The 15,985-nt window shown below is 44.2% G+C and overlaps 1 protein-coding gene across 1 annotated transcript; it reads right to left on the bottom strand.

The window, feature by feature from the left end:
• Positions 1 to 2,644: 2,644 nt before the first annotated feature.
• Rgcc (regulator of cell cycle) lies at positions 2,645 to 14,672 on the bottom strand. The gene is made up of 5 exons (XM_004844255.4): positions 14,454 to 14,672; positions 13,814 to 13,999; positions 5,964 to 6,071; positions 4,399 to 4,461; positions 2,645 to 3,053 (listed from the first exon to the last, which is right to left on the bottom strand). Exons 1-5 carry the CDS (start codon positions 14,500 to 14,502, stop codon positions 3,046 to 3,048), a joined length of 414 nt encoding a protein of 137 aa, XP_004844312.1. The 5' UTR covers positions 14,503 to 14,672; the 3' UTR covers positions 2,645 to 3,045.
• Positions 14,673 to 15,985: the final 1,313 nt, after the last annotated feature.

Raw genomic sequence — 15,985 nt, 5'->3', positions numbered from 1 at the left:
GGGAGGGAGGAAGGAAGGAAGGAAGGAAGGAAGGAAGGAAGGAAGGAAGGAAGGAAGGAAGGAAGGCAGGCAGGCAGGCAGGCAGCTTTTTGGTAGTTTCTCAAGAAGTTAAATGTACAATTAACTAGGAACAAGGAATTCCACTCCCAGTTGTATACTTAAGAGAAATGAAAACATATCCATAGATATTTATAACAGTGTTATTCACTGGTCAAAAATAGAAACAACCAAAATATCCATTAAGCAATGGATTTATAAACAAAATGTGGCATATCCACATGGTGTAATAGTATTCACCCCTAAAAAAGAATGAACTACTGATTCATGCATGAATCATGAATGAACCTTGAAAATAATGTCAAGTGAAAGAAGCCACATATGTGAAAGAGGCCATATATTTTATGACATCATTTATATGAAGTATCTAGGACAAATCCATAGAGGCAGAGAATTAGTGGTGACGCTTACAATATCTGTCAATATACTAAAAGCTACTGAGTCAATGTTATTGTGTATGAATTGTATCACAATGTGTAATAGTTAACTGTAGTGTCATCTTGAGTAAGAAATGCCTAGCAGATTAATTCAGCTCAGTTCTGGGCGTATCTGGTGACCGACTTCCTGAAGAGGGAAGACCCATCTAGATGTGAGTGGCACCAACCAAGAGGCTTGTAGCTGCCATTGTTCTTGGACTTCCTTCTCCAGGCTTCCAGTGCAGACTGTTCTTCAGCTTCCCAATGTGACTCACACAGGACCCTGCAGTGAGCTCCAGGCCTTTGACTGGATCCTCTGGCTGTCCAGCACACACAAGGCCCTTTTCCATTCTTCCACCTGACTCTGCAGGCAGCCATTATAAGTCTACCTTGTAAATCCTTCCCATATCATACATAGTTCCTCTAGTGGACCCTGATACACAACTTTTAGAAAATGAAATAAAGTATTTGCATTCAATCCAAAATTTTTCTAGAAGATTGAGGAAAAGAAAAAATGCAAAAACAAACAAAAGAATACAATGTTTTCCCAGTGTCTTAAAAAATAGATCAAATATAGTAGTTAGCTCTTGAAGACATAAGTACCATCTTGTGTCACTTAACAAAGGGGAAGCATTGAGAAATGCATCATTAAGCAGTTTTGTCAATGTGTGAACATCGTAGCATGGACTTAAGAAAACCTAGATAGAATAGGTCAATCATTCAATGCAGCCCCTTGATATAATCAAGACATAAACACAGGATGTGTGAGGCTGCTGCAATGTAACACAGCATACTGTTTCCTAACAAACTTTTAAGTAGGAGTGCACTCCCTAAAATAGTGATAGAATACTAAATATATAAGCCAGTAACAGTCATTATCATCATGAAGTTTTAGGTACTGTACATTATAGAATGAATTCTACTTTTGTAAAACTGGCCTTGCAGTATGTTTGTTTACACCAGCATCACCACAAACACATGAATAATGTGGTTCTACCACATTTTGATAGCTGTGACATCACAAGGTGATGGGAATTTTTCAGCTCTATTAGAATTTTATGGGACCATAATTGTACATACTATTTGTTGTCCACAGAAACATGGAAGGATCATTGTGCAGAACATGCCTGTAGTTATGATCGGTATGTATGTTTAGGAATGTAAAGACTGGAGTTTTATCTAACTTTATTCTGATTATATTTGATTTTGTTTTGTTTTGTTGAAACAGGGCCTTGCCATGTAGTCCAGACTGGCTCAAATTCACAATCCTCCTGCCTCAGCCCTCAACAGTAATGGAATTACAGGCACGCACCATTGTATCCAGCTTTTATTCTGATTGTGAAAGTAATGTGTTTATTTTAAGGAGATTCTAAAGATAGAAGAGTATATACAAAATCATGAAATCACTTTCCTATGTTTATGCTTCTCCCCAGCAGGGTGTGGTGGCACACACCTATAATCCTGGCACTCTGGGAGCCCAAGGCAAGAGAATCAAAAGTTGAAGGCCAGCATGGGCAACTTAATGAGACCCTGCCTCAAAAAGTAAAATAAAAAGGGCTGGGAATGTAGCTCAGGGTAAAGACCCTGGGTTCAAGCTCTAGTGCTGGAAAAAAATAATGAAACAACAATAACAAAGGCAGGTAGGTGTGGGTTCGTGCACTTCTATATACAAAGCTTTCCTATCAAAGCCTTGCATCCGAACACTGGCTTCACTGCAGCTGCCAGATGTTAGCTCAATGCAGCACCATCAAATCTTCCTTAGCCCATGCTTCGAAAAAGCACCTTCATTTTGAAGTCCTCCAGCTGCCACAACTTTCCCTCCTCTTTAAGTCTTGGGGTTTCAGTACAACTGGTATTTTCTTTATTTCAAAGGAGTCTATGTACCTGCAAAGGTGCCATGATAGGACAAGGTGAATGGGATAGAAGAAAAAACTAACATCCATGAAGACTACAATCCTCACATTAAAATTTCCCATCAACCCTCTGTCAGTATGGCCCTCTAAAACACTGAATGAGCTCTAAGGAAAGCATTTCTAAGTTTATCATCTTCATGCCTAGTGTAATCCAGCAGCACCCAGGGTCCTTGTTAAGAGTCCAGATCCTTGTTCCCACTAGGCTATTACTGAATGAAAATATATTGAGAGAAATGAAGAAAAAGGAAGCTTACAAAATACAGACTCCAGTTCAAATTTTATTTGTATACAAAAATATATTACAAAGGGGAAAGCATATTACTATTTCCAACTATATATAATTAATTACAAATATTTTCATAAAAGCACTTTAAATTACAGAAAAGCTATGTTTTAAAAGAAAAATACAACATTAGCATAGACCATCTGTTCTAATATACTGCAGGTAGGTAAACAAAATCAGTTTCACTGTCTGAATTGCCCAGAGGTAGGCCCAAGAGCTATCTTAGGGTGGGTCTAAGAACGCCTGGTGGTAGATGAGTAGGTGTTCATCTCTCTTCCCTCTGGCAGCAGCTAATTTTCTAGTAGCTGATTTTGCCAGGTCCTTGGAGCTTTCTGAAGCTTCTTTCATGTGATAAAAGGACCTGGAACTCCTTACTTCACATACCTGTAAATAGGACATAGGTAAGGTTAGCCACTGACAGAAGTTCACAATTCTTAGGCTTAGCCACATCACAGTCTCAGACTGGCATCAAATCACTGAACTTAATGGCAGGCTTCCCACATAATGTGTCTGGTTAACTGGAATGATTGGGCAGCCAGCTGCGATTATCACGAAGAAGACAGGCTTGTTACATGAGTCTGATACAAATTGTGCTGCAATTATAATAATCTCTGTCACAACAGGCCTAGGTCCCCTGATGTAGGATGGTGCAGCATATCAGGAAAGGGGCAATAAAATCTTCAAGTAAATAGAAAAGATGCAAAGACTTTCTACCAAATACTTTGCTCTGTCTGAAAGAGTATTAAGAACAGAGTTTTGTTTTCGTTTGTTTGTTTGTGTTTGTTTTGTACCAAGGATCAAACTCAGGACCTTGTGCTTTCGAGGCAGGCACGGTGCCACTGAGCTAAATCCCCGGCCCAGAACAGTTATTTTTAAGTAGCCACTTTCTGATCTACTGGCTATTTAGTAGAGTATAGCATAAAATGCTTTGTATAGAAAAATGAACCCTTTCACTAAAAAACTTAAGAGACTGTGACGAGATTCTCTGAGGCCCACTTTATGACTGAACAAGATCCCGCTGCTGTGAAACCGTTTGCAGAAACTCATTCTGGAAGCTTACATTGGTCCTCTTGGCTCTTGCAACCTTGTCCTTTCAAAGTAATATGTGTATGTAGAAAGACGGTGACAGGTCCTCTCTCTAGACCTCCCTATTTCAGTTATGATCTGATGTCTTCAGCTTCCAATATTTTTGGTCATAAAAAATGGATCACCATTAGTGTAATTCCTGAATGAGAAGCAGGAGTATTTAACTTGGGTCACTTGGTAATTGACTTGGTCTCCCCAAGCCAGTTATCTCCTTGGCACTCTTCTCTAAGCCAGACCTCACCAAGATCCTGGGAAACATGGGGAAATTACCCTGGGCCCTGGGATGGAAGGCTCCAAGTTGCTAGAGTAATGCTTGTGTGACCAAGCAGATTGCTTCTTCTCTGAGAAATCTAGCATGCCATCAGGATGGTAATGCTCCAGTCTTGCTGCTCACTTTCCATTTACCAAACAAAAAACCATTATTTGCTGGTGACCTGTTCTCACTGAACACAGTCTACTTTAACACAAGCTTATCCACAGAAAATCTTTCTGAGCCACTAGGGTCCTATTTCTAAACCCAAAGAAGTCTTATGATGTAACTTCCTGCCCCCCGGCCAAGCTGGTAAACATTATAGCTCTTTATCAGAAGTGTCGGTTAGTTTTCTCTTTGATTTTTTTTTTTAAATACCAAGCATGTACTCACTTGCTAATGTTCTGTCAAGATCAGCAATAAAGTCTTCTAGCTCTTTTGTGTCTCCTAATTTGGCTGTAAAAGAGGAGAGTTTGGTTTCCATATTAAAGATGATCCCATGTCAAGTTTTCAAGGATGACAGAATTTTCAGGATTATAGAATGAATTATTTTCGTTTTACATCTATCCTCAAAAACTTATTGAAGGGCTCAGTGGTTCCACTGCCTGCCTCACAAGCGCAAGGTCCTGAGTTCAATCCCTAGTACCAAACAACAAAAAAATTGAACTGTATCCTGTGCCAGCCCTAATTTTAATTCCTGCTGCCCTTGTCTTCTGATGCAATTTTGCTTGTGTCACTGCTCTGGGGCAATATCACAGCCCTCAGAATTCTTCCAGGATGAAATGGATAAAGAACTACTACTGTCCCCCATTCCATCATTCTATCTAGATGCCAGCAAAAAAGTATTGAGTCCATACTTAGATTTTGTTCTCTCTATACCCTTCAGTATAGACTTCATCCATATATTTCACTTGGTTCAGTAGTGTTTATCATTTTGAGCCTTCCCTGAAATGCATTGCCACAAATAGTTCATTGTTCTTAGTTTTTCAAATAAATTTGCCACTGGGGGTGATATTTTCCCTCTTTAATTCCTAGAGGATCAGGTAGCAAATCTGGGGACAATTTAAGCCACCTTCTAGACTGCTCTATCTCTGAATTCCACAGATCCATTACAGACTGAAAGCTGGACAACGGCTGAATCCCCAGTGACTGCTAACGTTACTGGGTTAAGAAGAGAATTTTTAAATACCTCTTTCAAGAAAGAGAGAAGTTCTATCTTAATGCCAGATTGAGAAAAGTGATGGAATCTTCATATTTCTTTTTTAAGTATGTTCCATTTTATGGCATTCTACAACTATTTTCAGCAAGTATAACTTTACTTAGAAAGGAAAAACTTCCCTTTGTTTTCAAAAGGGCACTTGTCCAGTATAAGAGAACATTGAGCTCTCTAGCTGGAGACACTCTGCGAGTTCCAAAAAATAAGAAATAGCTCATGCATCTTTAAAAACTTTTTAGCTCTATTAATAATCATAGTAGCCCCAGGCTGGAGCTGCTATTTTGAATTATATTACAGCACTGCCTGTCTCATAATGATGACCCCATTTAATTGCTAAATTTGTCATCTGAAAGTATTGTTTAAACAGTTAATGCAATAAAAAATAGTCCTCCTTTTTATAAAGCCAAACTGCTGAGTTTTAAATTCTAGAACAAACTAGTCTGGAGGAACCTAGTGAGAAGCTATCATTTGGTACAGCCTCATTTATAGCACAGGAGAGAACAGTCTAGAATTTAAAGTTGTCTTTCTCCCTGTGAATACAGGTATTCTGCCCCAAATCATCTGATCTTGTTCTAACACCAATCAAAACACTGAGAAATAACAAATTCCACTTTACATTCTCCTCTACTAAGATATTATCCTTATCTGTCTGCTTGCACATTTGGGAAAGACTGGCTGGGGATAAAGGAAAGAGAGAAGGGCTAAGAAGCACAAAAACTCACATTCCAACTAAGGAGCTTACCTTTCCTAGGGGTGATGGAGGGAGACAATAGGGCTGGGGCAGAGTCTGTTGGAGAATTCAATTTTTCATCACTGAAGCTGAAGCTGTTTCTGTAAAGTGAATCTGCACCTTCCAGAAAAGAAATCATACTCATTAGAACTGGTAGTCATTAAACTGTAGACTCATCAGTCTATTAACTACTGATAAGAAGTTTATCTTCAAAAGGAACAAAAGTGGCAAATCTATAGTAAACAGGTGGACTTCCAGATTTTATATTTATTCCCCACAATGATTAAAGGAAGGGGAGAGTGCATGTGTGCATGTGAACACATGTCTCCAGTCAAGCACATCAAAACCCTTGCTTCCTTAAAAAACTTCCAAGGTCCTGAAGTCGATCCCCAGTAACCACCCCCCACCAAAAAAACCCTTCAATGGAATCATTAGGACCAGACTCCTACTGGCACACAGAAGCTACTGATCAAATGTCAAACCCAATGATCAAGCCATGAAAAATGCCCCTCTGAATCCCCTAAAATACAAGCACAAAGTTGGGCCCCATGACTTAATAATCTTCTCTCCCAGCCAGGAATGGTGGCACTCTGAGAGGCTGAAGCAGAAGGATTGCAAGTCCAAACTCAGCCTGGGCAACTTAGTGACTTAGCAAGACTCTGTCTCAAAATTTAAAAAAACCTTTTTTTTCTTTTTTTTGAGACAAGATCTCACTGTATATAGTTCAGGCTGGCCTTGGACTCACTATGTAGCCCAGCCTCGCCTTGAACTCATGGCAATCCTCCTGGCTCAGCCTCCCGAGTGCTGGGGTCACAGGCATGCACCACCATGCCTGGCTGAAAATTAAAAAAAAAAAAAAATTTGTTTTTGGTACCAGGGATCGAACTTGGGACCTTGTGCTTTAGAGGCAGGCGGTGGCACCACTGAGCTAAATCCCCGGCCAGAAAATAAAAAATTTTTTAAAAGGGCTGGAGATGTAACTCAGTGAAGGTCCTGGGTTCAATAACATACACAGACACACACACACACACACACACACACACACACACACACACACAAATCATCCTCCTCCTCCTTGCTCTTTGGTCATGAGAGAATTTTTATCATGGATTTCTCCCAAGATCTTACAGTCTAGGGACAAGTTAGCGTCAAAAATGATTTCTGGTTGTCTACAACAGACCTGCAAGGGATTTCACTGCTCCTATTTTCATACCTCCAGAGTGACCGGAAGGCAAACTCCCTACAGAAGCAGGGCTACAGGAGGCCCAGAAGCAAGTGCCCTTGAGCAAGACAGTGTATCTGGGCCTCATTTTGTGCCTCAATAAAAACAGAAAGCTGGACTTAATCCTTAAAGTTCCCCCCACCTTGGAGTTCTGAGATTCTATTTCTCTAGGTTCTGCTGAGAAGGAAGCCAGCCCTCTGTCAGCCCACTGCCAGCCCTACTGATGAGTGGTGACACATAGATAGCAGCACCAAGTCAGAAGGCTCAAAGGCACAGCAGGTAGCGGAAGCAGGATGTGGCCATGGTCGGTCGTCACAATGGAACAGCCTCCTGGTTAATGTAGAACACAAAACCAGCCCATGTTGTAGTACACACAAGCTCTGGAAAGGCTTTTCAGGTGAGAAGGGTGGCTGAATACTGAGGGCCTGGTTGGGCTGCCTCTTTCCCTTAGGGTTCCTTTATTTAGACTAATTCTGTTTAGCTCAAGAGAGACAAAAATATCTTGCTTTGGTTCCCTTAAGCAAAAATGAAACTTAACTAAGTTATATAAGACATGTTAGGCATAAAAAGAATTAGCATTTCACTTGATCTTAGCCAAAAGGTCAAGAAGCGATAAGAATTAGCATTTCAGAAAGAGGGTTTTCTGGTCTGGAAAGAATTCAGCGTCATCCCTTAAAGGCCACTACCTTCTCAGGCACCACAGCTGGCTTTCTTTCCTCCTTCCTTCTGACCAGGTGGCCCAGCCGCCATCTTGTTTTCTTTCTTTCCACGTGTCTGTCTGGTCCACTTTACCAAACATGCACAGACCTTTGTGACCCAACCTCACAATCTATTCTTTCTTCAAGAGGTCCAGCTTAGGTCATCTAAAAGGACCATAATTGGGCCGGGGATTTAGCTCAGTGGTTTCGCCGCCTGCTGCGCAAGCCCAAGGACCCAAGTTTGATCCCCGGTACCAAAAAAAAAAAAGGACCATAATCATTTTCAGGGCTTTTATGATGAACACCTACTGAGAGCCAAAACAGTGAAATTTATACCTACATGTCCCCCCAAAAATACAGTCCTCAGAATGATGGTCCTCTGAAAAGAAGAGCTGCATGATCAACTAAGTTGCAGAAACAGTTGAGCACCTTTAATCATTTCCATTTTTAACATTCCTGAGAAGTCTTGTGATAAACCAGTTTGGCCCTATTTCTGTGTTACATGACTACAGAACACTTTTTGTGCCTTGCACTTAATATTTCTCAAGACATCGCTTCTTGGCCTTTTGGCTAAGATCAAGTGTAATATTTCTCAAGACACTGGTGCTTTCCCAAACTTGACTTGGAAAACTCTCCTGCGTGGTTTGTCAGCTGAGCTCACCTCTAGAAGACAGTCCCCCTGCACACAGGAAAGTGATTGTGCCCTTTGCAGACCTATGGAAGAGCTTTAGTGTTTGTCACTGCAACAACCAGGAGACTCACCATGAATACACATGAAAAATTTGGGGGAAGAAAAAAGGTAAGACTTAGGGGCAAGGAAACTACAGAGGATTCCAGAACTGACCACAAGCCAAAAGATAAACGAGGCCCTTGGCACATTATCCTTGGCTCTAAAACAATTCAAGAATTTCACCCCACTTCAGATCCAGGCAGAGTTCAAACTCCACGATTCACTGGCCCAGAACTAGGCGGGTGGGGGGGCACCACTCTGGTCTTTATCTCCCGGAACATCTGGCACTTGGGAGCCATTATGAACACCATACCTCACTCCACCCCTGCCTGTGTGCACTACTGGCACTTCTGACTGGACTTCAACTGTGTTCTGCCCCAACACCAGCAATTTTATAGCCACATATTATGCTTTGAGGGAAAGGGACAGCACAATCAGTTCACCTTCCAGGAAAGTAGACCAAAGATTACTTAGTGTTTGAGGAAGAAACTATGTCAACATATAAAAGACCATTGTAAAAGGTGATGGTAGAAAAGATGGCATATGATGAGGATTCAGACAAAGCTCAAGACAACTCAAGTGGCTTGGGAAATACTGGGGAAAAAGAGCCAGAGACTTGGAGGATGGCCCCAATTTGCACTAATCCTTCAGAGTCTGGTCCACATGCTAAAAACCGTGATCCAAGTACTTTCTCCAAACTCAAGACAACTGACTTTTATCTGACTGATAAATCCAGTGGCAAGCCAGATTATCAAAAATGGTCAGCAGTTCCTCTTCTTAATGTACTAATGAACTCAATGGTACTTCCCAATAAGGGCCAAAGAGGAAAAAGATTTCAAGTTACAGTATTTCTCTATATAAACATGCTCACAGGCACGTCAGCATACCATATGCTCACGTCCCCACTCCCCACTCTCGTTCCAGACGCCTCTACACACACACACACACACACACGCTCACAGCTCACAGCTCATTGCCACACAGTAACTGTCATCTCTTTCCATGAGGTACACAGTCTGGGCTAACCCAACTCCAGACTCTGTGATGTTCCACTTTCAACCATCAAGAGGAAATGAACCCTCAGCATCCTACAGCCAAATCTGCCCCGTTTAGTTGCACTCTGTGGTAGTAAGAGTCCACTGATGCCATTCACATAAAGAATGAAAAGAGCAAGTCCAGGGGCAGGGATTTAGCTCAGTGGTTCCAGTGCCTACCTTGAAAGCACAAGGTCCTGAGTTCGATCCCCGGTACCAAAAAAAAAAAACAAAGAAAGAAAAGAAAAGGGCAAGTCCAGACCTCCCTCGCTAAACCACTGCGGACAGCATGTGTAATAACCACCTAGGCACTCTGTGCACAGCGTTAATGATTTTTTTTTCCAAAGTTCTTAGCAAAATAGAGAACAGCAGGTCAGGAGAGAAAAGTTGTTACAGAGAATAAAAGGAATAAGATTCTAGGCCCTGGTTTTCTGCTCTATTTTGACAGCAGCAAAATTCTTGAAGTTTCTCTTCAGAGAGTCCCAAGAGCAAATTCAACACAGAGGAACCTCAAACTCTAGACCACTTTACCTGTACTCAATAAAATGTCTTTCCATGGATTTTCATTAAGAATCTACAATGAATAGAATCTCATGGTGGGGGGTGTAGTAGCTTAAAAGGTAAGCAAGGCCTGACTTCCTATTTCTTTCCCCTCTCTGGAACTAGATCTATTCCTTGCAAGACAACAGCCATTCCTTCTGATAAAATGACAGCAATGTGTCCCTGGCTGATAGCATATTCATGTATTATTGCCCCACCCCTGTGCCACGTGCTGCTGTTAATGGGGGCTCAAAGGATTCATAACAGTGATGATTTGGAGAACTTCAGAAGGTGGTAAGGCTGGGTATTTCAAGGCCTTATAATGTCTACTTCAATCAGCTCTGAAACCCTACCTTAGTAGCATCTCAAAACCCATTATATGGGTTGGGGATTTATCTCAATGACACCATGGCTGCCTCACAAGCACAAAGTCCTGAGTTCAATACCCAGTATCAAAAAAAAAAAAAAATTAGGTACATCCATGGCAGGTCCACTTAGGGCACTGAAACCAAAAATCTCCAATTCTGGGATTGAGTTTTCTAAGACACTATCAAAAGAAATAAAAGCATATTAAATATACAACTGCTAATTTCAGGTGCACCAAAAGAGCTTGAGAAACTCTATGCCCAAAACAGAGGATTGTTTAAAAGGCAGGTATGAATTTTGAGTTTGACGGGGAAAGAGGTTGGGAGAAAAGTAATTTAACCAACATGTGTTACTCCAGAAGGGAGTAAAACCACAGAGAGTAAACCTTACCCAAAGCTCCTATAAATATAGAACAATCCCACACATTTACAGCAAACTATAGTAATTTACTGAGACAAAGAAAGCCTTGGGTCTCTTTCCCTTTTTCCACAGGATGGCAGGGATGGGGGAAGTGGTTCTCCTCCCCAGAATCTAAATTCTGACAGCTTCACTAAAGTAGGATATAATAAGAAAGAGCTCCAATTCTCATTTTCACCGCTGTGGCCCCAGTTCCCCTTCTATGACTGCCCTATCCCTCTAGACAACTCACCAGGCATCAGAGTAAAACCTGTAACTCACCAGGGAGTCTTAACATAATACCATAAGGGCATCCTGATGACCCCTAACTGGCCTCATCCTCTCATGGCTTGAACAAGTTCAAGTTCTGGTCTCAGTGGCTCCTAGGCAGATGAGTCACAACTCACCATCTGTCATTCTGGTCCTCCAGGGCCTGTAAGGTCCCCTCTCCTGGGATCAGACCAGAATACTCTAGGCAAAGATTTGCAGATGTTCTAACTCTTGCTAAAGAAGCCAGTTCCTCATTCCCTAAAATATCTATTATGTCATAGCCTTAGCATAAAGAGTAGACCTCAGACCTTTCCTATTAAACAGAAAAACATTAACTCCTAAAAAGAAAATGTACGTGAAACCCCAGAATATCAGAGATCTAAGTTCACCCTACCTAAAACCAATCAGGTAAAGCATAAATTAACACATCAGTTAAAAATCTGGAATATAGTGTGTAAAAATTTCATTAAAACACATTTGAGAAATCAAGCTATACTTTCATGGTTTTAAAGATATTTTGGTCCTCTTCTTATCTTAGGAGTTCTGGGCTCTGCTGACCTGCTAGCTCACCACCTCCTCAAGAAGAGAGCTTCAAACACAACCACCACTGATAAACCAATACATGCTTTGGGTTCAACAAGACTTCCATGTATTCCTGAGGAGCTAGTTCCCACGCTGGTCAACCATCTATGGTGACAGAACAAGGCTGTGGGGAGTCAGCCCGTGTGATTCTTCTGTTATCAGAAAAATGTTATCAGATATTACCTAACAATGAACTGGTAAAGATCACAAAGAACAGCAGAGAGATCACTAAAAGCAAGAACTAATAAATACTCATAGTAAGGGCTTGGTAAAAGTGAACTGCTGGTTGCCCACTTTCGGAGAGCTAAATTTCAGTAGGCTGCTCTCAACTCTTGCACAGAAAAACATCAAAGGGGCAAATGAGTATAACAAACGTCTATGCTCAATTCTTGGCAGCAATTAAGACACACATTCTATGCTTCCTTGAGAAATTACTATTTAGACATACACACAACTCCTGCCGAGACTATTTCTAACTAGTCTTGTGGAGAACAATCTACACTTATAGCAGATCTTGCAATCAGTCATGAATGGGTGAGTTCTGAGCATTTTCTAGCAGAATGTGGCTGTGGCTTAGACAGAAGCTGTTCTTTGCCATAGAGCAGCAATAACTAGCTTTCTTTTCCATGGAGGAGAGAATTTGTATTTGATGAGTAACTTGCTCCATGCCCCCTTTAAGTCTGGCCACAGGTATTGAGACAAATTTCAAAAATTTTAACACTTCCCTTTGAAAATGAGCAGCCAAGATATTAGCTAAATAAATAAATAAATAAATAAATAAATAAATAAATAAACCAGGGACTGAGGATTTAGCTCAGTGGTTCTGCCACCTGCCTTGCAAGTGTAAGGACCCGAGTTCGATCCCTGGTACAAAAAAAAAAAAAAATCCAAGAATTCTAACAGGAAAATTAACAGCAGTCTTCCACCCCCTTTCACCTCCAAAGTTACAGCTTGGTCTAACCTGGAAGGACTGCTAAGAAAATTCAACTGGAACTCAGGTTTCTGACTCAAATCCTGACCAGGGTGGTGAGGACCATTATTCCTGTCAGAAAGAAGGACTGCTGTTTGCCCACTAACAAGGAAGTGCTCCAGATTTCAGAATCAGAGAATCACAAGGAAAGGGCATTACTTTCACATCCATTATCAAGTAAAGGCCAAGATGTTTCCTGAATATCACATATCTAGGGATTAAAAGCCCAAGAATAAACAGAAGAATTTAAAGTTCACTTTTAAAATGGTTTTGGAAACCAATCACATAATATTAAAAAGTCACTATATTTGGTGTTTAACATTTAAACAGGTATCCATAATCTTCTAGGACATTCAAGTTCCTGAAAAAGCTGTCTCTCTTACAAGGTTAAGACAGAGGCCCTGAGGGTGACCCTCACTGGGAGAAAGGTCACCAGGACCTCAACATCTGCTCTCCAGCTCCCACACCAGCCTGCGTGGTGGACCTGTCTGAAGACAGACACTGGTGGTGGACCTGTCTGAAGACAGACACTCTCAACAGGGTTTGAACTTTGCAGTGCCAGGGAGTCTTTCAAAATTGCATGCAGTGGAGCAACATGTCTGGAAGCTCATAGCCAGAAGAAAGTGCAACAAGTTATTTCAAAAAATTCCAAGAAGAGCGGCTTATGAAACCTTTCCTGGTTTCACAAATGCTTCAGTTCTGTGCTCTCACTCGTCCCCACCTACCCCCTCCCATTCCAGTGGCACTTGTTCCACATGCTCTAAAAAGTAATGACTTAGAGGGGAGAGAAAAGCAGAGGAAGGGGAGGAGGGGAAGCAGTGGAAAGGCCTGGCTCAGGTCCCGTGAGTCTCAACTGGCTGTATCAGAAAAAGCTGCACAGTCAGGTAGGGCAACGGGTCCTCCAGGGACTCAGTGCCCAGGCCTTCTAGACAGGGTGCTGAGCTTCGGGTCTTAGTTCTCTGGACTCCAGATAAGTACACTGAGGCCACAGCCCTACGTAGCAGCCCTGAGTTGCGTGGTCCTGGAACACCGTCCCGGAGCGGGCCACACTTACTCTCCGAGTCGCTGAAGCCGCTGCTGTCACTGACGCTGGCGCTGCTCCGCCGTTTCATGCGCTCCAGATGCTCCTCGTAATGGAAGTGGCGCTGGTGAAAGGGCGACGCGAAGTCAGCCAGCACCGCGTCAAACTCGCAGAGCGCGTCCGTCAGGTCTGCGGCGGCCACAGAGGCCAAGGCTGGGGCTGGGGATAGGGACGATGAGCTCAGTGGATGGGGGTCGAGGGCGGGCACCCCTCCCCAGAACAACTAACACGCGCTTGCCGGGTGTCAGCCACAGTTATCTTAGCCATCCAGCCGCCCTCCCAGTGCATCCTACGATCCAGACCGCTGTACAGATAGGAAACTGAGCCTTCGCTGGCAAGGCTGAAGCCCAGTTAGATGCTAATCGACACAGGCACGCGCTCTCCCACGCGCTGCTGGGTCCCACGCTCTCTTACTTGGGGTGGGGGCGAACCTGGCGGGAGTGGGGAGGCTGAGTCAGAACGCGCCTCATTTGTCGGGCTCGGGGAGACCTGGGGCAGGGTTCCGCCGTCCAGGATAGGAGGGCGGTAGTGTAAAGGGACCACACGAGACCCCGCTTCTCAGTCCCCCCACCTGCAGGGCCGGGCTTTGGAGAACCGGAACCCCTGAGCTCACCTGCAGCCGCGGTGGCCGCGGGGCTGCCCTGCGCCGAGGGAGGCTTCATGGGTCGGCTGGGCTCGGCCCCCGCGAGGCGCTGGGCGACGCCCGCGCTGAGACCCGGCAGTGCGGTTCGTCCTCTCGCGCCCACCCGCGCTCGCAGCTCCTCCGCCCGGCAGCGCTCACACCGCAACCCGGCTGCCGACCCACGAGCTCTTAGCTGCCCGGAGCCCCGCCGTCCCGCGATCTTATAGCCGCCGGGGGCGGGGCCAGGCCGGTTGAAGGCGGGCCCCCGGGAGCCCGGGAGCCCGGGAGCCGGGCGGCCCGCGCAACCCGGCCCAGCTAGGGGACGCCCCCGCCTGGGAACCGCAGTGACGACTTGTCGCCAGAGCCCGGGTTACAGCCCCAAATGTTTACTCGCCACTTTCCCCGCGCACCCTGACAACCTGACCCACGGAAATGTCTGGCGTCACCACCGAAGCCCCAGAGAGTTCACTCTTCGTTGGCTCTTGGGTTCTCCAGAGCCTCCGGGAGTCTCAGTTTTCTCGTCTGTGAAATGGACGTGGAAATGCAGAGCTTCGCCAGCTTGCCGAAAAAAATAAAGGGGCCCGTGGCCGTGGGATGCTTAGACCCGGAGGGATCTCACCCCATTTCCCCAGGGCTCAAGACTGTACGGACAGAGCGGCAGAGCAGAGGGCGGAGAGGAGCAGAAGGAGGTGGAGTCCTTGGTGGTTGCCATCTCACACTGCGAGGTGCTCGCTCTGACTTCATTCCGGAGGAGCCTGTTAGGGCCTCGCAGTGTCCACACTAATGAGATACCCTAACAGCGTCTGAGAAGAACTCCCATTTAGTCTAGGCTACCGTCCTAGAGGTTGTGCCAGCCAACAGGACAGCCACTTGCCACAGCTATTTACAGGAAAGCAAGGGCCCGGGGTGTAGCTCAATGGTACCAGCAGAGCTCTTGCCTAGCATGTATGAGGCCCTATGGATACCGTCCCCACCACCAAAAAACAGCAAAAAGCGAAATCTGTCCGTCCTTCAGTTGCAATAGACATATATCAAGTGCGCAAAGGCATTATGGCCGAAAGTTCTGTGAGACAGCAGTTTGAGGTCTTTGATCTGCGGACTGCCCCAGAGAGAAGAAAAGCATCTAACCCGGGTTATGCAAGACCTTGATGCCAGGATGTACCTATTCTAGCCCCCACAGCAGTCCTAAAAGGGAGAGAAAACTATCTCACAGGTGAGAAAACTGACTCTCAGGCTAAGTGGCACGAGAAAGGCGGGTGCTGTGGTTTCAGGGCCATTTTTAGTTTCACCACACCCCACACTAACCCGCCACTGCCACCGTGGGAGGCTCCAAGGGTGTGTGAGGTTGAGAACTGAGGAGCTGGAGAAGGCTCCAAATAGGAAAGCAGATAATCAGGTCCTTGATGCAACAGGACAAAGCACCTGCCTCTCTCATGTCATCTTTTTTCCTCTTTTCCTCATCCTCCACAAATCCTTTTTCCTCTCCTGCTCTCCTAGCCCATGACATCCTCTGGTCTTGCCCT

This window comes from Heterocephalus glaber, unplaced genomic scaffold, assembly GCF_053883595.1.
Source record: "Heterocephalus glaber isolate CG9 unplaced genomic scaffold, H.glaber_assembly_v1.0 deba00001666, whole genome shotgun sequence".
Classification (NCBI taxonomy): Eukaryota; Metazoa; Chordata; class Mammalia; order Rodentia; family Bathyergidae; genus Heterocephalus; species Heterocephalus glaber.
This window is presented reverse-complemented; position numbering and strand designations above follow the sequence as displayed.